General features: G+C 41.8%; 1 protein-coding gene across 1 annotated transcript in view; it reads right to left on the reverse strand.

Moving 5' to 3' along the window:
* Positions 1 to 11,293: 11,293 nt before the first annotated feature.
* LOC120296636 overlaps positions 11,294 to 26,821 on the reverse strand; it is a 134,052-nt gene continuing 118,524 nt past the window's right edge. Inside the window, exon 5 of the mRNA XM_039318484.1 lies at positions 11,294 to 11,406. Within this exon, the coding sequence (XP_039174418.1) occupies positions 11,398 to 11,406 (9 nt within the window). The 3' untranslated portion in view covers positions 11,294 to 11,397. The remainder of the gene's footprint in view (positions 11,407 to 26,821) is intronic.

A 26,821-nucleotide genomic window follows, 5' to 3' on the forward strand; every position in this document is an offset into this window, starting at 1 on the left:
CGAGTCTTGTAGCCCATTTGTCATCAGAGGTCCAGAAACTTCAACAACTAGTTTGGTTGACCAAAGTGACAACCGAGTCAGTTTGGGTTTCTGTAATTAACATCTCCCCGTGTTGTCTTTGGGAGAGGCACTTTTTGTCTGGCTCCTCTGGTGAGACCCATCCAATATGATTGAACCTCTGACATGGGTGTCATCTTCTTTAGTGCACACAAGTCCCACAACCACGTCAAGGTGTTGCCTCACTGCATTACTATTGTTATTATTTATTACATCTTTCTGCTGCTCATCTCATGGTTTGAGGTGACTCTGAGCAACTTACAATGTAATCAGGCATACAGATATAAAAAGAATTACAAATATTTTTTAAAAATATTAAAATTTAGACATTGAATCTGGGACCTTTGGAATTCAAAGTTAGTTTGGAACTCCAAACTTTTGTATGAAAGCAAAAGATGATTAAGAACATCTCAGGAACACCAAAAATTCTTTTATTCTATGATTCTGTGTCTCACAACAGCCAGCATGGTCATCTAGTCCAGCCCCCTGCTCAGGCAGGAAACCCTATACCATTTCAGACAAATGGCTGTCCAGTCTCTTCTTAAAAACTTCCAGTATTGGAGCATTCACCACTTCTGGAGGCAGGTTGTTCCACTGGTTAATTGTTCTAACTGTCAGGAAGTTTCTCCTTAGTTCTAGGTTGCTTCTCTCCTTGATTAGTTTCCATCCGTTGCTTCTTGTCCTGCCTTCAGGTGCTTTGGAGAATAGCTTGATGCCCTCTTCTTTGGGGCAGCCCCTGAGATATTGGAACACTGCTATCATGTCCCCCTTCATCCTTCTTTTCATGATTATCTTAGATAATCATCCAGTCCCCAGGACCAGGTAGTTATGGCTTATTTCCTATGACGCAAAACAACTATCAAACATAATTACTATTAATTACCCAATTTTCAATTAATTTGTCTAGTCCCCCATAAATGCCAGTTAACCTGAAGACCATTGCCTTCAACTCTAGACTATTTTAGAGGGTCTTCATTTGTGACTGTGTACAAAATAAGATGCAGGACAAAGTATAGTATTTGAGAGGCTCAAAGTATTTGAGGGGCTGCCACAAATAAGAGGGGGTCACATTATTCACCAAAACAGCAGAGGGAAGGACAAGAAACAATGGTTGGAAACTGATCAAGGAGAGAAGCAACCTGGAATTAAGGAGAAGCTTCCTGACAGTGAGGACAATTAACCAGTGCAACAGCTTGCCACCAGAAATCATGGGTGCTCCATCACTGGAGGTTTTTAAGAAGAGGCTGGACAGTCACTTGTCTGAGATGGTGTAGGTTCTCCTGCTTGAGTGGAGGGATGGATTAGAAGACCTCCAAGGTTCCTTCCAGCTCTATTCCTATTCTATTCTATTCTATTCTATTCTATTCTATTCTATTCTATTCTATTCTATTCTATTCTATTCTATTCTATTCTATTCTACTCTACTCTACTCTACTCTACTCTAACTTTATTCTATTCTACTCTACTCTACTCTACTCTACTCTAACTTTATTCTATTCTACTCTACTCTACTCTATTCTAATTTTATTTTATTCTATTCTATTCTATTCTATTCTGTTCTATTCTATTCTATAGAAAAACACTAAATGAATCCACTTGCAATCCTAAAAATCTAATTGTTATTGACCAGCAATATCACCTCTGCTATAACTTTCAGGATAAGAGAGGCAGGTGATTAGGCAGAATATGGAAAAGTCTCCACCACCGCCACGACTGCCACTCAGACTGAAGAAGAAGAAAAAGTCTGGTGCTGTTGTTCAAAGCAGGAGAAATTCAATTCACACTGGCCCTGCCTTTATTCCCTCTTCTTCCTAAATAATTGAATGATCTATGGAGAGTGCATCAAAATAGAAAGTTGGAAGAAAAGCGGAATGATGGCTCTATACTTTCATTAGTTTGAACCCAGGAGGACTGAGGGAGGGGGGCTGAATTCCTTGAAAAATAGCAAGATCGATGTACGAAGAGCAGAAGGACAAAAATACAGTCAGGAGAAATCCTGACCGCAACAGCCGTTCCGATAAGCTACACACAGTCCAGAAGAGCTTTATGATCTTAGGCCCAGCTTGCAATTTTCAGAACATCTCCCGATACTATCACCAACCCTCAATTGCCAATCAAGTTGTTTTCAGTACCATCTTTTTTATTTATTTATTTTTTACATTCCCCCCCCCCTCCCCCGTAACTACATTGCAAACAGGATATGAAGCAAGGCTTAACACACCTATTTGGTATTTATTTTATTGACTAATTTTATTTTAACCTATTTAGAAACCGCCCATCTCCCTCACCGAAAATGTGACATTAGAAGTTAGGGTCCTAGGCCCTTTCTCCAAACGGGTCAGGTCAGGATCCAAGATGAAGGCAGGAGAATGAACCATTTTGACTTAATGGAATGTAAACTATATATGCCACTAAGTCTCCTTTTGCTGGATTTCAGAATTGCTAGCAGTTTCTGAAGGGGTTCTGATCAGTGGTAGGATTCAAATAGGTGAACAACCAGTGGATGCCGCTTCCAGAAGTCCATTCTGGGCCTGGGCAACAAAAAATTAGCTACCGGTTCTGCCAAACTGGTGCAAACTGGCTGAATCCCACCACTGGTTTGGATGGTCTCACCCAAGGCCATTCAAAATGTTGGCTTTGGCTTCCAAAAGATCCCCAGGTCTTATTGGTCCTGCAATTCTGAGATCCTGCTCTAGATCACTGAGATCTGATGTTATTAACTGAATTTGATCTGCTGGACGTTACACCTCTCCCTAGAAGATCCAGTGGATTCGTCCTAATTTCTGCTAAACCTTGAGGTTATTTTAGGACAGGTAGGCAATTTCACATTGGCATTGTAATGCTGCCTTCCTGAGTCTCATTTGAATCCTGTGGGGTTGTTTTTTTTTTGTTTTTTTTTTTACTGACTGCTTTTTCTGAAAACCACGTGAAGAACTTCAGCTAAGTGGGTTCCAAGAACATTTTTTAAAAAATCAATAAGCAAACAGGTCTAGAGGAATAAATGAAGCGAACGGAGGGGAAAAGAACAGGCCTGCAGTGAGTCTCATACTGCGGAGGTGAAAGAGACCAATTGTGAGAAAAGCAAGTGGAGAGACTCATCTGAAGAAAGGAAACGTACGCGTAAAGGAGAATATTTGTAGCTCAGGGTTGAAATGAGGGGTCCTTGGTGCTCCCTGAGCTTGGTGGTTTTCTTGCAGACCTTTCATTACCCAACTAGGTAACATCATCAGTGCTAGAAGGGAGAGGGGTTTGCAGAATGGAGGGGAAGGAGAAGAGGACGGAGAGGAGGAGAAGAAATATAGAGACCTTGGTGCTCTCTGAGCTTGGTGGTTTTCTGGCAGATGTTTCATTACCCAAAGCAGGTAACAACATCAGTGCTAGAAGGGTGTGGGGTTTGTGGAGGAGGAGGAGGAGGAGGAGGAGGAGGAGGAGGAGGAGGAGGAGGAGGACTGCAGGATCCTTGGTGCTCTCTGAGCTGGGTTGTTTTCTTGCAGACGTTTCATTACCCAAACTAGGTAACATCATCAGAGTTAGAAGGGCGTGGGGTTTGTGGAGGAGAAGGAGGAGGACGATTGTAGGGTCCTTGGTGCTCTCTGAGCTTGATTGTTTTCTTGCAAACGTTTCATTACCCAACTAGGTAACATCATCAGTGCTAGAAGGGAGTGGGGTTTGCAGAATGGAGGAGAAGGAGAAGAGGACAGGGAGGAGAAGAAGAAATATAGAGACCTCTCTGAGCTTGGTGGTTTTCTGGCAGACGTTTCCTTATCCACAGTAGGTAACAACATCAGTCCTAGCACATCCAGCACTGTTGATGTTACCTAGCTTGGATAATGAGACGTCTGTCAGGAAACAGAGAGCCTCACAGTTCTTCTCCTTCTCCTCCGCTCCAAGAAGGAGAAAGTGCAGCTAAGAAAGAATCAAAATGCGGGTTTTGGACCAACAGTAGAAAAACCTCAGAAAGTGAGGTTTGAATTGACAGACAAATAGCCCCGACCACAACGGAGCAGTTACAGGTTGAACCAGAGACCAATTTCAGACAGTGGAGGCGAAAAAAATGTCAGAGCAATACAAAATAAATGACAAGAACAAGTCATCACCCAGACAGAGAGAAAGGTAGCAAACATCTCAATTGAAAGAGAGATGAAGGCATTTTCAAAGAGGCCCTGCGGATATTTTGAACTGCAGCCCTCATAATATCTTGCCACTGGTCAGGCTGAACTGGGGATGATGGGAATTGAAATCCAAGCGGCTGCAGAACACCAGACTTGATTTCCCTTCTCTAGAGAAGTAAGAAAAATGAGGAGAAAATAGAAGGAGCCTTAGGTTGGAAATTAATGTCAGCTGGAAATGGCTTTAAGATTGGATGGCAAAAGAGATGGCAGAGATGGTGAAACTGTTTTAATTAAAGAGAAGAATCTATCTGGTTTCCTATCTGGAAACCACTTCTGGACTTTTGGCTCAAAATTGGGGAAAAAAATCAAAATTTGATTTTAGCCCCCTTTGGAGTATGTGGATTTATTTTGTTTGTTCCTGCTTGGGGTTGGGGTTTGGGGTTTTTTTGATCATCCTTCCATCTTGATCTTTATGTTTGCCTATTGTTTTATTCTTCCTTGATTGAATGTGTTTAATCTGTAGCCATCCAGAGTTGTCGGGCGCTGGGCAGCACACAAATTATAATAATAATTGCAATAATAATTAGATATGTTCAGTGAATGTAGATGGAAGACCTCTGGAGAATTCAAGGTCAGAGAGCTGGACACAATCATGAAATCATCCGTAGCATAGGGAGTGTTTAGGTTTATCTACTTATCTCTTTGCCTGTGGACTTTAGGTTTGTCTAGAGTGGCTAGCTAACCTTGGCAGATATCAAAAAAATAAAAAATAAAATAAACAGATGGAGATTGGGTTAATACTCAGATGGGGACCATCAGGTCTCTAAATTACAGTGGATACTCAAAATTCATCCCAGAAGACGACTATGGCAAAACATTTTCCTATTGTTGCGAAGAAAACAATGTATGAGGTCCCAGGGAGCCAAACCTAGCTTGAAAGACGTATGAACTGAGGCTTAACATATATCCCTTAACACATTTATCCCTCCAAAAACTGGAGATAAAGTATGGCAGGAGAGCCTGGAAAAGAGAGTTATTTATATCATTTCTGGTTTTGCAAAATTTCCCAATCCTCGGCTCATGCCATCGTATTTTAATCATCATACTGTAGCACTAGAAACTCACAACTGACACTCACTCTGATTTAATTTCACGGTGAAACCCAGCCTGCTGTCTGTCCACTACGAATGGGCACACACCCCCCCCCAAAGAACTGTTTTCTAGCATGAAAGCAACCGCAACATTTGCAAAAACCAGGGATGCAAGGGGACAATGGCTTTGGGCATAGTATTGCTTTTCTGCCTACAAAAACCTCTGGACAGTTAGATCATAGAATAACAGGATTGGGAGGGACCTTAGAGATCTTCTAGCCCAACCCCCTGTATAAGCAGGAGACCCTATACATTTCAGACAGGTGGCTGTTCAGTCTCTTCTTGAAAATCTCCAGTGATGAAGCTACAATTTCTGAAGGCAAGCTGTTCCATTAATTAATTGTTTCTCCTTAGTTCCACGTTGCTTGTCTGCTTGATTAATTTCCTGCATAATAGACAGAAATGTCCTGCATTCCAGACAAGTGGCTGTCCAGTCACTTCTTAAAAACTTCTAGTGATGGAGCACCCACAACTTCTGGAGGCCAGCTGGTTCCACTGATTAATTGTTCTCACTGTCAGGAAATTTCCCCTTAATTCAATGTTGCTTTTCTACCTGCAAGAAAATGGGGTGGAAACTCAGAACCGGAATTTGCAACCTGCAGACCCTGATTCCGCTCAGTCAGCATTTTACTCCTGACTTTCATCTCACTTCCCCATTTTTTTTTTAATTTTCCAAGTCTAAGTTAGCCTCCGACAAGGAGCTTCCTAAACTGCTTAAGGACTTTATAAACAAGCAGGTTCTCTTCCCAATTTGGAAGCAACTGTCAGTCACTAAAGCTAGATTTCTATGAGGTATTCACCACTGGAACAGGCTACCACATGAAGTGTTGTGATCCTTTTTGCTGAAGAGATTCAAAGAGGTTCAGGGGGGCTTTAATGAATGACATGCTGAGTAGGGCATCAGACTAGATCAGGGGTCCCCAACTCCTGGTCTGTGAACCAGTATCGGGCTGTGGCATGCCAGCAACGGTCTGCACAAACAAGCAAAGCCCCATCCACAAGATGCAGGCAGCACACAAAACCACACACCCTCCGGTCCGTGGAAAAACCTCTCTCCACGGAACTGGTCCCTGGTGCTGAAAAGGTTGGGGATTTCTGGACTAGATGACATCTAAGGTATTTTCCAGCTTTATCATTTTATGTTCAAGTGGATCCCAGTAGTTTAAAAGTGTGTGTGTGAAAAGGGGGAAAGTGTTATTTGCTGGAGGGTTGGTTGTTTTTTTTTTTTTGGTGAATACTTAATATGCAAAGAACTCATTCTTCCTGCTGCAAAAAAAAAGCAGATATTCGCAACATGCTTGAGTGGGAGATTAATACAATCTATTTTGTGATTCACAAGAAGAAGGGGAAATGAAGTGAGGAAAAGAGTGAAGAATAGGAGAGCAAGGATTCAGAGAGATTACCTACTAAGTGAGTGCAGGCTTGACTAGCTTTCACAAATAATTGAAGGCAGGAATTTTAAGAAATCTACTACCAGTAGGGTCATTCTCAATCATTGTTCCACGCATTTTTTTCCCAACTCCTCATCACAGATGGCTAGCAAACTATTCTTACCCTAACCTCATGTTGAGTTATCTGCTCAAATTCCTGTGATGGAGATGATCATACTTAATATATATCATAGTTCAAAGAGATAGATAGATAGATAGATAGATAGATAGATAGATAGATAGATAGATAGATGGATGGATGGATGGATGGATGGATGGATGGATGGATGGATGGATGGATGGATGGATGGATGGACGGATGGACGGACAGACAGACAGACAGATAGATGATAGCTAGACAGACAGACAGACAGAAGATAAATATAGACAGATGACACATCACACACACTCACATATTCATAAGCATACATATGTATGTTGGTACGACATAGTAATCAAATAATATGTAGAGATAGAGACATAGAGATGTAGAAATTTGGAATAACTTGCCACCCCCCCCCCCAGATGTGCTGAATTTCAGCTGTAAGTTATTCAGCTGGGACTCTACAAGGACAACATATTGGGAAAGGTAATTGCTTTCTTAAAAGGAGCTAAACTCTGCCAAGAATGTAATTCTTCATGATGGTTTAATGACAATACTCCCCTAAATTTTCATTCTCTCCAAAGGACCTCCATGGCAGTCTTTCCATTTTTGCTTATTGTCATAAAGATAAATGAGTCCCTGTTATATTCTAGGTCACCTAAGAGTCTTTTGGTCATTTTCCTGACCCCAGTGAAGACAACAAACAGTGAACACAACCTCTGATGCAGGAAGAAGTAATTGTTTTTAACTTGGGAACCCCACTAGTTTTGCGGGTTCTTTTAATCATTGTAATTTTGGTTTCTAAGGGGCAGAGAGAGTACAAGCAGGGGTTTGGTGCTATCACTAAAGAAGAGCCTGAAGACACGGGACAATATCACAGCAGATGGAAGCTGCAAATATACAGAAATGCAGAGCCTGAACATTTATTGATCTCCCATAATCTTGATGGCCCACGTACAACGGACAGTTTTTTTCTGGCATAATGATAATGATATAGTAGCCATTCAGGCTGATACTTTCTGGGCTTCAAATGTTATACAATGTCACGCAAATGTTTTAAATTCCCTCTGTGTTGATATTTTTATATTCGCAATATAGTCATTAAAAACTTTCTTTGTTTACATTGTTGTATTGGTTCTAAACATATTTTCTCTTTTTAATATAAGCGGTTCTGAATTCGGGAAATAAATAAATAAAGCAGCAAAAAGCAAGACAAGAAACAACGGATGGAAACTAATTGAGGAGAGGTTCAACCTGGAACTAAAGAGAAATTTCCTAAGTGGAACGGCTTGCCTCCAGAAGTTGTGGGTGCTCCATCACTGCAGGCTTTTAAGAAGAGACTGGACAGCCCTTTGTCTGGAATGGTGTAAGGTCTCCTGCTTGAGCAGGGGGCTGGACTAGAAGACCTCCAAGGTCCCTTCCAACTTTGGTATTTTGTTAACTAGAGAAGCCAAGTTGAAAGTTTCCAGAATTTTTAACTTGTCTGAAGTCAAGTTTAAGCAATGTAACATGTGTATTAAGGAACATTGTGGGCGCGTCTGCTGGGCTTTTAAGTGGAGAGTAAAGGACTAGAAAAAAGTGTCCTCTGTGTTTAAGACTTTTTCTACTGAATTCCAGTGATCCGAAGACCCTCTTCAGGGCATTACATGGAGATTCTGAGGGATGCTGTAGGCCAAAGTTTGCTGCACACTCTTTGCAATTGAGCTCTATATGCGTAGGATGGTGTGAATATATCAAACGCATGTAAATTATAATAAGATTTTTTTTCTGGGGAGAAAATAACCCAATTTTGTTATCTGTACTAGGCCTGAATTAATATGTTTTGCTTTCTTTGATCCGTGGCTGGTTGGTCTGTTTGAAAAATAAAAGAAGCCCATTAATACTCAAGTGCTTTCAATGTGCAAAGCAGTAAGGCAGCATCAGCTATTAACTTTCTCCCAAGTTCTACTGCTAAGTAATTTCTTTTCCCCTCTTAAATACTGTCTGAGGCCAGGACGTTCATCCTTTATTCAATTAAATGTATAGGGCAGCGGTTCTCAACCTATGGGTCGCGACCCCATTTGGGGTCGATCGACCATTTCTCGGGGGTCGCCAAACAAGGCGATCTGCCATTTTTCCCCCTCAGGGGGCAGCGCCGCGCATGCGTGCCGCGCATGGGGGTGCCGCGCACGCGCGCCACGCATGGGGCGCACACCGCACATGCGCGCCACGCATGGGGTGGTGCGCATGGGGCGGTGCCGCGCATGCGCGGGGCGCCCGCATGCGCGGCACGTTTGTGTGACGGGGGTCGCCGTCACACAAATGTTGAGAATCATTCTTCTTCACTTCCCCCGTTCCATTTGCACTTGGTGATTTTTCAAAGTAGCAGAGGCTGAAGTGGTCAGGCTGTTGGATTGAATCAGTCCAGGGAGAGCAAATTAGGAATCAAAAATCAAAATCTTTTTAACTGACCTTTTCAGCTTCTCAATTTCTCTTAATTTCCATGTGAACAGGCCAGTGTTTCTCAACCTTAGAAACTTGAAGTGTGTGGACTCCTTAAGGTTGCAAGGCTGAAAATCACTGGGTAAGATTTTAACTGTCAAAATTCTCAGCAAATGTGCTGACTTGGGAATTCTGGGAAGTGACGTCCCCATGTTTTGCCTTCAAAGAAGACTGGGCTAGTGGCCATTCTCGATGTTGGTCTGTCTGCCTGTATCTTTCTGTGCATTCATGGTTTCCAAAACTTTGTGACTGCCTGCAACATCATTAATGATGTGCAAGCTGAATTCCCCTTTCCCCATTTTCAGCTTCTCTTGCACTAAGAAGAGGTGAGAATTTTACAAACTTCCTGATACGATATCTTTGCATTTTCTATTTTTAAAATATTTTCACAGTCAGATGTCTGAAACTGAAGCGGTCAGCTTATCCCAAAGGTGCTTTTTCAAAAGACAACCAGACTTTGTTTTTCCTTGAAGACATTTTGCGTCTCATCCAAGAACAGTGTTTCTCAACCTTGACAATTTTAAGGCATGTGGACTTCAACTCCCAGAATTCCACAGCCAGCATTGCTGGCTGTGGAATTCTGGGAGTTGAAGTCCACATGCCTTAAAATTGTCAAGGTTGAGAAACACTGTCCAAGAAGCTTCTTCAGTTCTTCAGAAGCTCAGAACTGAAGAAGTTTCTTGGATGAGAAGTGAAATGTTTTCAAGGAAAACTAAAGAAAGTCCAGTTTTCTTTTGAAAAAGCACCCTTGGGACAACTATGACCTGGATGACTTAGAATCTCCATAGACTGTCAGCTTATCAGGAAAAGAATTTTTCTTCCAAATATTTCTGTTTGTTGGGTTTAACATTCTGAAGACTTAACCTCCTTTTTTATGGGCAAATACATACCAAACTTAGAAATTACCTGATGACTGTGGATCAAACATACTTTGGTGATCCCAGAAGAAATGTTAAGATGTTCCAAGTTGGAGGGAATTGGCAAAGCTCAGAAAAGCTTAGAGAGTAGCTAATTAATACTGGAAAAGACAACTTTGAAAAGGGGTACTTGAAAACAAAGGCTTTATAATTCATAAATGAACTTCATTGTGATGGGATGGATGGATTGGATTGGATGGATGGATGGATGGATGGATGGATGGATGGATGGATAGATGGCATGGAACAGATGGATGGGTGGGTGGGTGGATATATGGGAGAGAGAGAGATGGATGGGTGAGTGGGAGGGCAGGATGGATGGATGGATTGCATGAATAGATGGATGACACAGATGGATGGATGATGGATGAATGGATGGGTAGGTGGGTGGGTGGGATAGTGGATAGATGGATGGGTGGGATGATGGATGGATGGATGGATGGTATGGATGGATGATTGATGGTGGGGGAAGGAAGGAAGGATGGATGGATGGATGGGATAGATGGACGGAATGGAATGGATATTCTGCAAGTAGATTTGGACATTCTTTTTCCACCAGCCTGAAGTTGAATTCTTGCGTTACATGTCTACTAGATTCTGTCCTTTTTTCAATTAAAAAAAAAAAAGAACTGCTCCTATGAGTTGTATATAAAAAGCGAGTTTATTTAGTGAAAAGCTGCATTTTAAAAGCTCGTAGCATAGAAACGGACCTGTTAAAAATGAAAGCTGGGTGATTTGCATGAGAAAAAATTGCAGGACAATTTATGAACAATTACATAAAACAGAAGTTGCCATAAAAGCACTGGCTGTTATAAGCTCTTTCCAAAATAAATGGTTATAAGGTTTTTAAAAGATCTTTTTTAAAAAATTCTCTAGGAAAAAAAATCCTTCCTAATGGAGTGGAGCCCTTTTCAATCTCCTCTCTTGGGGGGGGGGGAGTCTTGTGGCCTGGTTTCCTCTGCAGTCCTTACGAATCTGGTCTTCTATTTAGGGAACACACCGAGGCGCCGTGCTACTATTTCAACAGCATCCCTGAAGCCCCAGGGAACGTGAAGGCACTGCCTGTTGGGTATTTAGAAGCAGGCTTCGAGATGGTCTAGATTTAACCACATTTCACCCAAGGCACTGTACTTGTAAAGCTAGTTGTTATGAGCTCTAAAAATGAAAAAATGATAGATAGATAGATAGATAGATAGATAGATAGATAGATAGATAGATAGATAGATAGATAGATAGATAGATAGGTGGGAAGGAAGGAAGGAAGGAAGGAAGGAAGGAAGGAAGGAAGGAAGGAAGGAAGGAAGGAAGGAAGGGGAAACAGGAGGAAGAATGTTCAATTCAAACATCATGCTTTGTTCATCATGTTTTAGTCAATGAATCAGAATTCATTAGGTTGCATAATACTTTTAGACCACAAACATTTCTACAAACCACAACATGGGGAGGCTCAGACTAAATGAACGCAAACATGGCCATAGTGGCTTATTGGTTGTATGAATCTAATTTCTGCATCCCTATCTCTCCTAATTTCAGTAAGGGAGAAAGCCTTGTTATAGCTTATTTTTATAAATTTAAACATGGGGAAATTGCCATCTACCTACCTGATCCACTGGCTTCTAACAGCCAGCCGGTCAGTCATTATATTTAAGTGCTACCCGCCTCAACTAGAGGTAATCAAGTATATTGTGAGTTACTTTCACTGGTGCCTACCAGATAATGATTCGCACTTTTTACTAAATATCAGAGTTATTTTATCTCAGGAATGTTGTCATCAGATCAATCTGACTTTGTCTCCTTGACCCTGGCTCTATAGTTTGTAGAGTACACCGTAGTATTAATTCTACTCCTTTTTAGATATTTTAGAACAACTATACTTTTCCTTTTCACCTTAATTAATTGTGACTTTGTGTTTTATCTGCTGGCCTAGGACTGAATAAAAATTGATCTGATTCGATTTGAGTTACTTTTTGTTGTAGCTTCATGTCGTGCATGGACCCCGACAACTGCAGCTTTTTGAAGGAACCGTGGTTACATAAACCTCAACCAAGTGAGACGTGAGCCTTGCCAAACACCACTTATGATTTCTCCCTTAATAACAAAAGGGTTTAGGAAGAAGGGGCACTTTGCCTCCTTATTCCCATTTGCCCAGCCCAGCCCGTTTCACCAATGCCCAATCGTGCAGAAAGCAATTTTAGCCTAGACCTCCTTATTTGCATGTAAAACAAAAATAGCAGCACATTTTGCATTGCGTCCTCCTCGCAGCTGATCACTCGGCAACAAGACGGCAGGAGAACTGAACGAAGCAATTGTGGGTGAGAAGGAAATGCAAAGCCGAGCCATTTTTGAAAGGCCTGGTGCAAAAGAAAACCCATCTCAAAATCCAGGGCGTCGTGCAAATTGAAGCCTACGGAGGATCTAGTCACATTATAGATCAGGTTGACCGAAAAATGCAGATCAAAATCAATCTTGAACTATCCCCAGAAGGTCTTAAGTAAGGAAGAACTCACTTTTTTTTTTTTGGCTCCTTAATCTAAATTTTTGGAGCAATAGGTACATCCATAGGTACATCCAGTTACATTTAATTCTGAAAAGCCATTTAAATCTACAGCATCCTCTTCTCGGGATGTGGGAGAGTGAAGCATGACAAAAACCCAACGGGACAGAATGATTCACTGCATTCTTTCAGAAATGAACACCTTCTTTTGCATGACAATGAAAAGATAAACTAAAAAAGTCTCTTTTGAACTGACTAATGGTTTCTGATTTTTGGTTAGCTTTTCTCTCCCCTCCGGGAGAGGAATTGTCTGTCTGAAAATGGAAAGCCATCAACATCTTCCTCTGCCATCTGAAATCCATCTTTGATCTCCCTACCACATACATCCTTTTCTTCCATAAAAGCTGTGTTCTGGGGTCTATTGTCCCTCTAGAAAGAGACAATCAGCCAACAGCAGGTCATCAATTACTTCATCCTGCAGCCTGCACCCACAAAAGATTGACCGACGGGCAGTGAGTTTATTGGTGACTACCATGCTGAGTCACATTGACTGATCATTTTTGATCTTCTTTCTATGGTAGAATCACAGCAACCTTCGCTCTCCAGCTTCTGCTCCTTGGACGTTTCTGTCTTCCCTCCCCTAATTGATGTCTTGCTATTGAGTATGTGCATGTAGGATTGTATTATAATCTGGAACACGGACTTCCAACCCACATTTTCCCAGTGGGGCTTACCATAACACACTACAATAACCGCATACAAAAATAAAACCCAGGACCGTAATTGAAATAAAATGCAGATGTTGTGACAAAGCATTCCAAATCTGAGCACGGGAACAAATGACATGTTACACTCAGTAGTGGTTAAAATTATAGCAGCTTCTCGCTCAAAATGCAAAACCATGAAAGCTGCAAAGTATATATTTTTTCAATGCTAGATGGGCCATAGCATCAGCTTGTCAATCATCTCAAAGGTTCTGTATTTTTTTTTCAGCCCACTCAAAGCCTGGGATACAATCCAGGAGATAAGCTAACAAGTAGCTGCCTATTATCCAAGTGACCAAGTTCTCCTGTGAATTGACCACCCTTTAATAGACAGCTGAATGGAGATTCCCAATGTCTCAAAACTGTTACTGAAGGCTGCAAAGATCTTCCTTTAACAAAAGAAATGGATGGAGACTTAAGTTTACAGGGAAATGCAGAAGTGCAGAGAGGAGCAACAAAGACGATTACCGTTCTGGAGGCTAAAACATATGAAGAACAATTGCTGGAATTGGGTATGTCTAGTTTAATGAAAAGAAGGAACAGGGGTGATTGATAGCAGTGTTCCAATATCTCAGGGACTGCCACAAAGAAGAGGGGGGGGGGTCAACCTATTTTCCAAAGCATCTGAAGGCAGGACAAGAAGCAATGGAGGGAAGCTAACCAAGGAGACAACCAACCTAGAATGAAGGAGAAATTTCCTGACAGTGAGAACAATTAACCAGTGAAATGATTTGCCTCTAGAAGTGGCAGGTGCTCCATCACTGGACGCTTTCAAAAAGAGATTGGATAATCATTTGTCTGAAATGGTGTAGGGTTTCCTGCTTGAGCAGGAGGTTGGACTAGAAGACCCCCATAGTCCCTTCCAATTCTGTTATTCTGTTAAATGTAACTTATCCAAAAGATCAAAGGATAGAAGAAATGAGTCCTATAATGTTGGCCCTCCCAATGTGCTAGATAATGACTCTTATTATTATTTTCCTGCACACAGGCAGCATACAGAGTAAATACTCCTCATCTTTCAACAATCTTCTGATGGTATCTCTCTCTTTCCATCCATCCATCCATCCATCCATCCATCTCTCCAGCTATTAAGTTTATTTGATAGCACAGCATTCCACGCGCTTCGGCATATAGTCCTGCTGGCCACATGATCACGAAAGCATCTTTGGACAAAGCTGGCTCCCTCAGCTAAGAAAGGAAGATGAATATTGCCCCTTAGAGTCAGACACAACTGGACAGGGGAAACCTTTACCTTCACTTTACCTAAATTTAGTTGTCGTCCATCCCACCACATGGAAAGCTGACAGAGCAGTGCCTGCACCAAAATCCCCCAATAAGTGTTCATAGTTAAGGGTGGACTTCAGCTCAGCCTATGCCGAACCCCAAAACCACCCTACTTCTTCATTGGTCTCTTTGTTTTCAAAAATTTCTCCTTTCTCTTTGGGGAACATCTCCTATTGCTAAACATTTATGAGGTCCCAGGCAAAATGGCTTCTCTCTTTCCATTGTCTCCTCCCTGTTTCTCTCTTCCCCCTCCTCTTTCCTTTTTTTTTTTTTAAAAAAAAGATGTATTTTTAAAGAAATTCTTCTACACTATACCCATCAGGTTTGGAATTTTACTAGACTGGAGGACTACACTATGAGTAACACTATGATATAAAACATTAATTGATTTTAAAAAATCATATGGAGTCCCTGATCAACAGGCAAAGCTCTAAGCAACAAAAAATTCATCCAAGTGAATTCTGGTTAGTGGTGTTTGTGTTAACACCTCTGATCTGCTAACTGAATTAATTTTTTGGGTTCTCACAATACAAAGAATTCTAAACTAGTCAAATGACTTGGTTAATGCAACATACTTTGCTGGGAGGGAAAAAATCAGCAGTGAAAATTAAGTTTGTTTAGTCATATATATGCAATTTCTACACAATTAACTGATGTAGTGGGAGCAATTGCTGTAGTTTACACCAGTGTGTTCTGTAAAAGAAAAACCATCCTGTGACATGTAACACCTAGTAAATCTACTTCAGGGGTATCCAACCTTGGCCAATTGAAGACCTGTGGACTTCAACTCCCAGAATCCAAGCATGGCTGGCTGAGGAATTCTGGGAATTGAAGTCCACGAGTCTCAAAGTTGCCAAGGTTGGACAGCCCTAATCTACTCTTGGAACCAATTCTCTTCTTTGCTTTCTTTCTCCTTGGCTTCAATAGTCTTATTCTGCAAGCTTTAGAAATACTTTTAGGGACGCCTGCTCAATGCTTCAGATGAAGAGAGGACCACTCCTCTATTATTCTTTAAAACTGTTAATTTATTTTGAGCTGCCCAGAATGTCTCTGCTTCGCATTAACTTGAATGAATCAATCCCTTGAAACAGCTAGATCCTCTTTCAGGGCCACGGGCAGTCTGGAAAAAAGGCATTGCTGCTTTAATGGGCATTCCTATGCTCATGCATGGTCTGTAGGCCATCTTTGAAATCATTTTTCCAAGCGTGCACATCCCTGGGGCTTCATCCCATTGTTTAAAGCCATCCACATGGTTTTACTCCTGCTGAGTTGCTAGTCTAACAAAGAGAAGGACTAGGGGTGATAGGATAGCAGGCTTCCAGTATGTGAGAAGCTCTTACCAAGAAGAAGGGGGTCAACCTATCCTCCCAAGCACCTGAGGGCAGGACAAGAAGTAACAGATGGAAGCTGATCAAAGAGAGATTCAACCTAGAAGTAGAGAGAAATTTCCTGACAATGAGAACAATTAATCAGCGGAACAGTTTGCCTCCCAGAGTTGCGGGTGCCCTATCACTGGTTGGAAACTCATCAAGGAGAGAAGCAACCTAGAATTAAGGAGATATTTCCTAACAGTGAGAGCAATGGAACAGGTTGCCTTCAGAAGTTGTGGGTGCTCCATCATGGGAGGTTTTCAAGAAGAGATTGGACAACCATTTTCCCAGAATAGGATCAATGGAACCGCATCTACATGGAGGGAAGTGTGTAGTGGGGTGCCCCAAGGTTCTGTTCTGGGCCCAGTGCTCTTCAACATCTTCATTCAATGATTTGGATGAAGGGATAGATGGGGAACTCATCAAATTTGCAGACGACACCAAGCTGTCAGGAATAGCCAACACTCCAGAAGACAGGCTTAGGATACAGGAGGATCTGAACAGACTTGGCGCTATCTAACAAAACACTGGGCGCTATCTAACAAAATGAATTCAATGGTGAAAAAAGTAAGGTTCTACATTTAGGCAAGAAAAACCAAATGTACACGTATAGTATAGGGGCTACCTTGCTCAATAGTAGTAACTGTGAGAGGGATCTCGGAGTCCTAGTGGACAATCACTTAAATATGAGCCAGCCGTGTGCTGCAGCTGCCAAAAAAGCCAACACAGTGCTGGGCTGCATTAACGGAGGGATAGAATCAAGATCACATGAAGTATTAATACCACTTTACAAGGCCTTGGTAAGGCCACACTTGGAATACTGCATCCAGTTTTGGTCACCATGATGTAAAAAAGATGTTGAGACTCTAAAAAGAGTACAGAGAAGAGCAACAAAGATGATTAGGGGACTGGAGACTAAAGCATATAAGGAAAGGCTGTTGGAATTGGGTATGTCTAGTTTAATGAAGAGAAGGACAAGGGGGGACGTGATAGCAGTGTTCCATTAGCTCAGGGGCTGCCCCAAAGAAGAGGGAGTCAAGCTATTTTCCAAGGCACCTGAAGGCAGGACAAGAAGCAATGGATGATAACTAACCAAAGTGAGAAGCAATCTAGAACTAAGGAGAAACTTCCTGACAGTTAGAACAATTAATCAGTGGAACAACCTGCCTCCAGAAGTGGTGAATGCTCCAGCACTGGAAGTTTTTAAGAAGAGACTGGACAGCCATTTGTCCAAAATGGTATAGTGTTTCCTGCCTGAGCAGGGAGTTGTACTAGATGACCTCCAAGGTCCCTTCCAACTATTATTATTATTATTATTATTATTATTATTATTATTATTATTATTATTATTATTATTATTATTGAAGATGGGTGGACTTCAACTCCCAGAATCCCCCAGGCAGCATTGCCTTGCTGGCTGGGGAATTCTGGGAGTTGAAGTCCACCCATCTTCAAGGAGCCAAGGCTGAGAAGCACTGTCCTACACAATCCAGCTTGATGGATTGTGGCACATACAACAGAGCCAGTGTCGATAACTTGGAACTGAAGAAGCTCCAGAAAAATCATCTTTCCCTCTTGTAAAAGATTGGACTTCGTAGCATGAAACTCTGTGGACTCGCTTCGGGAAATTGCCGTGCTAATTAATACAAGGTTCAGAAACATTCCTAATTTACCATTAATATCTACAGCAATCAGAGCCTTGTACCCAGTGGGAACCGGGAAGGAGGGAGGGAGGGAGGGAGGGAGGGAGGGAAGGAAGGAAGGATGGCAGAGTCTAAAATCAGTCTGCCGAAAAAGGATGGATGGAGGCTTTAAAAGCAGCTGTTGATTACCAGCTCTTTCTTACGTAGGTGGATGTGTGGGTGAGCGCGTGTGGGAAGCTGGAAAAAAAAAAGGACACTGAATTTATTTCTAGAATTGCACGGCAATTTTGGAGGCGGGAGAAGGAAGGAGGTGTCTCTCACCTCCTTGCTGCTCCCACAGCTCCAAAATGGATATTTTTAATGGAAGAAAAGCAAGAAGAGCAAAGGTTGATTGTACAGGGATTGGGAGAGGATGCTCCTCCAGAGCCAGCAATCTCTGCCGCTGAACCAAGGGGCAGAGGGACACAAGTGGATCTGCCCGTGCTAGCCTCATTATTTATTCCTTTGATTTATATAACTACCCATCTCACTACGATATGACTCTAGCTGGCTGTGTGCAATGCAGACGCCTGCACATCCTGCCAATATAGGCTATTCTAGCAGCTTTCCCCAAGCTGCAAAATTCTGCTCTGAAAATGCATTTCACCCCCAGACAGTACAACTAAGGGACTGTATCAGCCTGGTTGGAGGCACAGGGATGTGAGTTGCACTCCAGTAGCCACAAGGAGACAAGCCATGGCTCCGGTGATGGACAAGTTTGTCATTTGGATATAATTAGGATATTCCAGGCTGAAATTATCCTACTTTGGATACAAAATGGGAAGTCCCAACTCTCTGGAGAAGGTTCCAACGCTGGGAAAGAAAGAGAAGAAGAAAGCAACCAGTAGGAGGGTGGAGGGAGTCTGTTACAGCAGTGATGGGTCCATTGTTGGAAGACCTGAAGGATCAGGTTGGGGACAGATCATCAGAAAGAATATCTATCTGTTTTCTAAGGGTCAACGATGACTTGATGATGGTATGTAATCATCAGTCCAGGAAAATGATGGTGAAAAGGACATTGTGGGAGGGGATGTTTACTACCCCACAGTGGCTTCAAAGAGCAGGAGGCCAAAAGGTGAGAGTCTTCTAGTCATCCAGTCAGAGCTGAAGAAGCTTCTTGGAGGAGAAGCGAAACGTCTTCAAAGAAAAACGAGAAAGTCCAGTTGCCTCCTGAAAATGCACCTGTGGGATTCTAGCCTTTCACTATACTTACTCTGGCCACCTCCTACAAAGAAAACCTCTACAAAATGTTCTACAGATGGCATCTCCCACCCACCAGTTTAGCTAAAATGGGTCCAAATATTTCTTCCACGTGATGGAAATGTAAATTGGCAAGAGGGACATATTATCACATGTGGAGGGAGTGCTCAAAAGCCCGTGACTTTTGGAACAAGGTTAAAAAATGGCTGGAAGAAATACTAATGATAGAGGTAGAGCTAAAACCAGAACTCTTTCTACTAGGCATAACTATGCAGAAATAGGACAAAGGGATACTTTACGTGATGCTACATATTCTCACTGCTGCTAGATTGGCGTATGCACAAAACTGGAGGAATAAAGAAATTCCAACAGAAGAAGAGATTTTATATAAAATCCTATCGTGTGCTGATATGGATAGGCTCACAATGGAAATGAAGGACAAGACAGAGTCAGATTACTTTGAAATCTGGGACAAATTCTAATGGTGTGAATCAAGGAGAACTGTTCGGGTTTTAAGTTAGTGTTAAGATAGAGATATATAAAACTGTAAGTATATAGAGCAGTGGTTCTCAACTTGTGGGTCGGGACCCCATTTGGGGTCGAATGACCATTTCACAGGGGTCGCCAAACAATGCAGTCTGCCATTTTCTTTCCCCTTTTCCTTAACTGTGCTACTTCCTTTTATTCTATTGGCTTTTGAAAGCCAATAGAATAGACTCTCTTGAATAGAGTCTAATTCTATTGGCTTTCAAAAGCCAATAGGAATTGTCCAGGCTGTCTCTGCCCTGCTGAGCCCGCCAAAAGTCCCATTCTGCAAATGGTGCTGCACCAGTTGAGTAGTCCTTGACTTACGACCGGTTGGGGGTCACGGCATTAAAAAGGTTGAGAACCACTGATATAGAGAAACAAATTAGAGACTGTATTGTATAGAAAAATATGTATATATAGAGATTAAGAATTATATGTATGATGAGGAACAAATTGTTAGGAACATATACGCTGGAATGTTACGTTATGTCCATCTTTGTTTTAACTGTTTTATAAATAAAAAAACTTTTTTTAAAAAAAGAAAAGAAACTTCTAGCCTTTCACCATGCCGTGTACGGCATCCCTGATTTCTCCCAATGGATCATATCACTTCAGCAGGTGGCACAAAGGGAAACTTCTTCTTCAGAAATTGTTGGAAAACGTCTCCTCCCCTGGAGAATTTTTTTTTCTGCCAGGAAAAGGAAGGGAGAGCTTCAAAAGACGATTGTTTTTCTACCTCCTTCTCATTCTAAAAATTCTTTGGCAATTTTTCACTTGCGAATATACTTGCGTTTGCTTGCTGGAGGTTATTCCGTCACGCTGAACACCCTCCCTGGATGCTGCTTCTTCCTGGTTTGAAAAACGCAATAGGAAGATTCACTCCCTATGTTTCCTCTGATTTTAATGGGATTCTGGGAAGCCAGGGAGGCTGCGGTAATTTCAGACGCAAAAGCCTTGCATCACAGCAAAAATTTAAAAAAAAATTGAAATAAATAAAAATAAAGGAAAAGAGGAAAGAAATGACAAAATAATCTTTTGCTCCACCTCTAATGCTGACCCACATACTGTCCCTACAATTAAAAACTCCCCCTTTACAACCCTGAAATCCCTTAATTCAACTGGACAGAGCGGAGAGTTTACTGGCCGGATGCCCTTCCTGATGCCACACGGAGTTCGCAGGTCTTTTTTTCTTTTTAGCGCCCTAGGAGAGAAATATCTGCCTCTACCTAGAATTGAACTCTCAGTTTTCTCAGTGGCAGGTGAACATCTTCACCAATAGCCCACCACGCTGCTCTAGATGGACAATACAATATAGGAGATAAAACATTAAATTAAGATAAATCCATAATAAAATCACCAGCTTCCAACAAGCCAATGGGGGAAGGCAGATTTGCTTAATGACCACATGAATCAGTTAATCACTGTGGCAAGAAATTTAGCAAAATTGGGTGCGACTCACTTAACAGCCATCTTGCTTAGTAATGGAAATTATAGTTCTAATTGTGGTCGTAAATTGAGGACTGTCTGTATCAATGACACTGCCACTGCAGGAGAAGAAAGATAACCTCCAGGGCAGTTCATGTGCTAATGTACATACCGTTGAGAATCACTTTCTCTAAGAGGGGCAGCCACATAAATTTGATTAATAACTCCCTTTTTACAACTCTGTAATCCCTTAATTCGGGGTAGAGTCAGGGCAACTGGATGGAGCCAGTGGTGGGATTCAAATATGTGAACATCTGTTTCTCGGTGTGGATACTGCTTCCAGAAGTCCATTCTGGGCCAGGGCAACAAAAAATTAGCTACCAGTTCTGCCGAAGTGGTGCAAATTGGCTGAATCCTACTACAGGGAGGGAGGGAGGGAGGGAGGGAGGGAGGAAGGGAGGGAGGAAGGAAGGAAGGAAGGAAGGAAGGAAGGAAGGAAGGAAGGAAGGAAGGAAGGAAGGAAGGAAGGAAGGAAGGAGTGGTGGGATTCAAATATGTGAACAACTGTTTCTTAGTGTGGATGCTGCTTGCAGAAGTCCATTCTGGGCCAGGGCAACAAAAAATTAGCTACCGGTTCTGCCAAACTGGTGCAAACTGGCTGAATCCTACCACAGGAAGGAAGGAAGGGAGGGAGAGAGGGAGGGAGAGAGGGAGGGAGGAAGGAAGGAAGGAAGGAAGGAAGGAAGGAGTGGTGGGATTCAAATAGGTGAACAACCAGTTCTCTGTGTGGATGCTGCTTCCAGAAGTCCATTCTGGGCCTGGGCAACAAAACATTAGCTACCGGTTCTGTTGAACTGGTGCAAACCGGTTTACAAGTTGTTTTATAGATGGCATTTCCCACCCGTAAGGCTAGCCAAAATGGGTTCAAACATCTCACCCCTATGCTGGAAATGTAAAACAGCAATAGGATCATACTACCATATGTGGTGGGAATGCCCAAAGACTCAGGAGTATTGGAACAGGACACGAAACTGGTTGAGGGATATATTAACACTGGACTTAGAGTTAAAACCTGAACTCTTCTTGTTGGGAATAACAACAGAAAAATACGACAAGGGAACAATCTACCTGCTGCTACACATCCTGACTGCAGCTAGGCTCGCTTTTGTACAAAAATGGAAGAGCAAGGAAATTCCCACAGAGGAAGAGTTAATACATAAAATATTACCATGTGCGGAAATGGACAGGCTCACAATGATATTAAAAGACAAATGTGGATCAGTTTATTATGAAACCTGGGATAAATTTTACCGCTGGAGGAATTTGAAGAGGACGGTCGGGATTAAAGATGAATGTTAAGATAGAAATATATGTTATTTTAGAATAAGTATTGTACATAAAACTTAGATGTATATGTAGAGATGAAGAATTGATTGTTAAAAAGTAGAATAATCTGATAAGAATGTATATACTGAATGTCATGTTAAATCCAATGTTTGTTTGTTTTTAACTGTATTGTAAATAAAATTTGTAAAAAAAAAAAAAAACATTAGCTACCGGTTCTGTCGAACTGGTGCAAACCGGCTGAATCCCACCACTGGATGGAGCTGAGCGTTTACTGATCGGATGCCCTTCCTGATGCCTATGTTGACCCACATACTGTTCCCAGCAGATATTTTTTTTTCTTTGTGCCTTAAGAGAGAGAAAAACATCTGCTGCTACCAGGGATTGAACTGTCAACCTTCTGAATCAACCTTCACCACTTGGCTACCAGGCCGCTCGCACTTCCCCTACAGTGGAGTAAGGAAATCAAACGGACATTTTCCACAATTCAGAGCAGAGAAGCTGGGCCTTTTTGAGCATCACACCATTACTCCCCAGTTCAAGGAAAAACTACGTCAGGAATACCTACAGGTTGCAGCAGTTGCTGTAATCAATTGGATCTTAGTGAATATTTCGGGAAAATATAGCTCAAATGAGTTGCCAGAAAAATTCCTGCTTAATGCGGAAAGCTATTCCGAGATACATTTAGATGCAAATTGAGACTTAAAACTATTTCTTTTCTAGAGATGCAGCTGCTTCTCTCCTCTCTGGGGTAGATCTGCCCATTTCAGTTACCTTATTTCTCCCTCCCTCCCTCCCTTTATTTTATTGATTTCATTATAACGCGTGTTTTGATAATTATTTTATAAAAAAAACTACACCTATTTTTGCAGACCTTTTTTTTAACGTTTGCCAAGCTGCCTAACCAATGTCTATTTTTAATTCTCCACTATAAAGTATTTTAGCAATTACTTTTTATTACTAGGGCCAGTTTATGTATTTCTTTTAACAGTCCTGATTTATTTTACCGGTTTGGCTAGTGAACCTTGCTGCGAAATTTGGAGTACATATTCAGATAAAATGATTTGGGCTCCATGAATTGATGCAAAAAGGTAATATTAGATACATCCCCGTCAAAAGCTGAAAAAATAAATCCCACCTCCGTCTTCCCAAATTGAAGAAAAATAGTCATCTGTTTTTCCCTAAAAGAGATGATTCAGACCACTTTGAGGGTGGTTCGAGCATTGCTGCACATCCAGGACAAGAAGCATTTCGACCTTCAAACCTAAATTGTACTGCGTAATTTGTTGTTATCAGTCACTAAGTTGTGTCCGATTCTTCACAACCCCCATGGACCACAGCAAGCCAGTCCCTCCTGCTCTCCACTCTTTCCCAGAGTTTGCCCAAAAACATCCCAAAGGTGTTTTTTCAGGAGGCAACTGGATTTTCTTGTTTTTCTTTGAAAACATTTCGCTTCTCATCCAAGAAGCTTCTTCAGCTCGGGCTGGATGGTGGGGAATGGAAGAGAAGAAAAGAAGGCAAATGACCAGCTGTCTGCAAGAAGTATAAATCCTTCCGTTCCTCACCATCCAGACGGAGCTGAAGAAGCTTCTTGGATGAGAAGTGAAACGTCTTCAAGGAAAAAGCAAGAAAGTCCAGATGCCTCATGAAAAAGCACCTTTGAAACAACCTTGACCTGGATGACTGAGAATCTCCATAGACAGTGCCCAAATTCATGTTTATTGCATCAGTGGTACTATCTAACCATCTCATCCTCTGCCAATTTCCTTCTTCTTTTGCCTTCCATCTTTCCCAACCTCAGTGAGTCCTCGCTTCTCATTATGTGGCCAAAGTATTTGAGCTTCAGCTTCAGTAACTGTCCTTCCAAAGAATAGTCAGGGCTGATTTTATTTAGGAGTTCTGAATAAAATAGGTCCCAAAAAATGTGAACATACACTAAACCAGGGGTAGGCAACCTTGGCTCTTTTATGACTGGTGGACTTCCAACTCCCAGAATTCCTGAGCCAGCATGGCTCAGCTTGGAAACCTCTCCCTTTCCCCTCAGCATGGCTGGCTCAGGGATTCTAGGAGTTGAAGTCCACGTGTCATAAGAGAGCCAAGGTTGCCTACAACCCTGCACTAAACAATTGGACCGCCTGCTCTGGAGCAGAAATGGAACCTTCTGGGAGAAAGCAGAACGCCAGAATATTCCAAAGCCTATTCTGCTTTTCAAACTGGATTCAACAATCTGTTTCCAAGGGGAACTCTCTACCATCACTGATCCCACCAAGGGGGAACGATACACTGCCAAAGAATTTAGGAAAGCCTAGAACATAGCTGGACAATCAGCGTGATGCAATTTTTTTTTCCCCTATGGACAAATAATTCTATTTTGATGTCGACATATTTTTGGTACAGCGGCACTCAGCTCTTGCCCGTCAACATGTATTAATGGGAAGAAATGCCAGTGGAGTTGATAGAGCCTCCAGATCCCAAGAAACGGCACAGAGAAATCATTTTTTATTGTATTGAATGTAATGGCAGCCAGGGGCTACAGCAGAGGTCTCTGAACTTGGCAACTTTAAGACTTGTGGACTTCAACTCCCAGCGTTCCCAGTCCACAAATCTTAAAAGTTGCCAAGTTTGGAGACTCCCAGTCATTGGGCAGTTGGCCATGACTGGGAGGAAAACACAGCTGACCCATTTTAGAAGCAACACCCCTAGTTCTCTATATTGTGCATATCCGTAACTTTCAGCGGTAGGCAATGTAACAGGCTGTGGCTGTTAACGAGCTACAATTTTTAATAGGCATAACCCGCAAGAGAAAAGATCGCAGATTCTGGGACTTATCATTGAAAACTGAATTGAAGTGCAATACTTTAAACTGCACGCGCCATAACGGTGGAAGAAAGAAACCCTCCGAACAGAATTACAAATACTCCTTCAACCAAGCCTCTTCCTCAAAGTTACGGAAAGCCGTAAATCTTATTTGCTTCCTACATCTTCCACCAAGAAAGAGACAGTCACAAGGCAGTTAATAGAATGCACCCTCTACATGTTTTCCTGCCTTTTTTTGTTTGTTTGTTTTATGCTGCTTTTATTTTAATTCAAATTGGTTGTTTAAATGATTTCATGTTTTTGACCGTTAGCATGTATGCTGACAAGTCACTATGTTGAGTGGGTAGCAATACAAATGCAAGAAAGAAGAAAAAACAGAAGGGAGGGAGGGAGGGAGGGAGGAAGGAAGGAAGAAAGGAAGGAAGGAGGAAAGAAGAAGAAGGAAGGAAAGAAAGAAAGAAAGAAAGAAAGAGGGAGGGAGGGAGGGAGGGAGGAAGGAAATATGTTTAAACCAGGTTAAATTTACCATCCAGCTACACATTACCATTTTGTACTCTTCCTTCAATATGTTGACAATAGACCCTACTTTTACGTAGAAAGCTCTATACAGAGATGACGATGTTTGCTTCCTAACAGAGTGAAAACAAACTTCTGCAAAAACATATAATTGCTACTTCGCTATTGATCTGCCTAAGCCAATTATAAGTGTGCATAACAAAAGTGGGCCACCATAATGCCAGGTAATACGTGTGGCAGAGTCACACCATGAAAACACACTATTAGCCTTCTGGTTGGAGAATTCTCTGCACTCTGTTTCTGGATTCAGTTTACTGGGACGTGCAAACTTTGGCGTATTATTATATTATTTGCTATTATCTGTCACTGTTTACAGGTCACTCCTATCCAAGCAACTAGCGGGCTACACAGTCAGTACAAAGCAGGGTTAAAAACAATAGTAGGGTTTTGTTTTGTTTTTTTTAAAAAAGCAAATGATCAAGTCCAGCTCCAAAGAGAATAAATAGATGACCTTCAGGGAAAGAGGGAAGATCTGTTACCAAAGCAACACAAAGTAATCTGCTTTGAGTCCAGATGATGGAGGAGCATTGCAAAAATATCTCAGACACCCCCCTAGTTCAAAGGAACATAGAAGAGGGAGGAGGACAATCAGACTTGTAAGATTATGTTATTATATGTCTAAATAAAAGCACAGGTAGTCCTTGTTTAGTGATCACAACGGGGACTGGCAACTCTGTTGCTAAGTGCCATGGTTGCCATGCAGGAAATCACATGATCACCATGGCCTTATGAACTTAAGTTCCCATTTGGCCGTTAAGGGATAACAACTGCGGATAAGCAAAACCTCATGTCCCTGCAAGCTAAGATTGTACTTCTGCAATCTCTAATCTCCATTAACTCTACTTGTTGGAAGCCTCCTGGGAGCACTCAGGTGGCGATCATGTGATGGTGGAACGCTGTGATTGGTCGTTAAGTTCAAGGATTGGTTGCTAAAGCTATGCCCTTGTAACTTGGAATGGTGGCCAAACAAAGCAGACAGCAATCAAGGGGTACCTGTAGTTTTCAGTCTTCCATGGAGTCCACTTCCAAAAATACCACTCAAAGCTAAAATTGCCAAAGGCTATCACACTTTGGCCATGTCAGGCA

Source organism: Crotalus tigris, unplaced genomic scaffold, assembly GCF_016545835.1.
Source record: "Crotalus tigris isolate CLP2741 ecotype Arizona unplaced genomic scaffold, ASM1654583v1 scf7180000021388.1094111898:158753, whole genome shotgun sequence".
Classification (NCBI taxonomy): domain Eukaryota; kingdom Metazoa; phylum Chordata; class Lepidosauria; order Squamata; family Viperidae; genus Crotalus; species Crotalus tigris.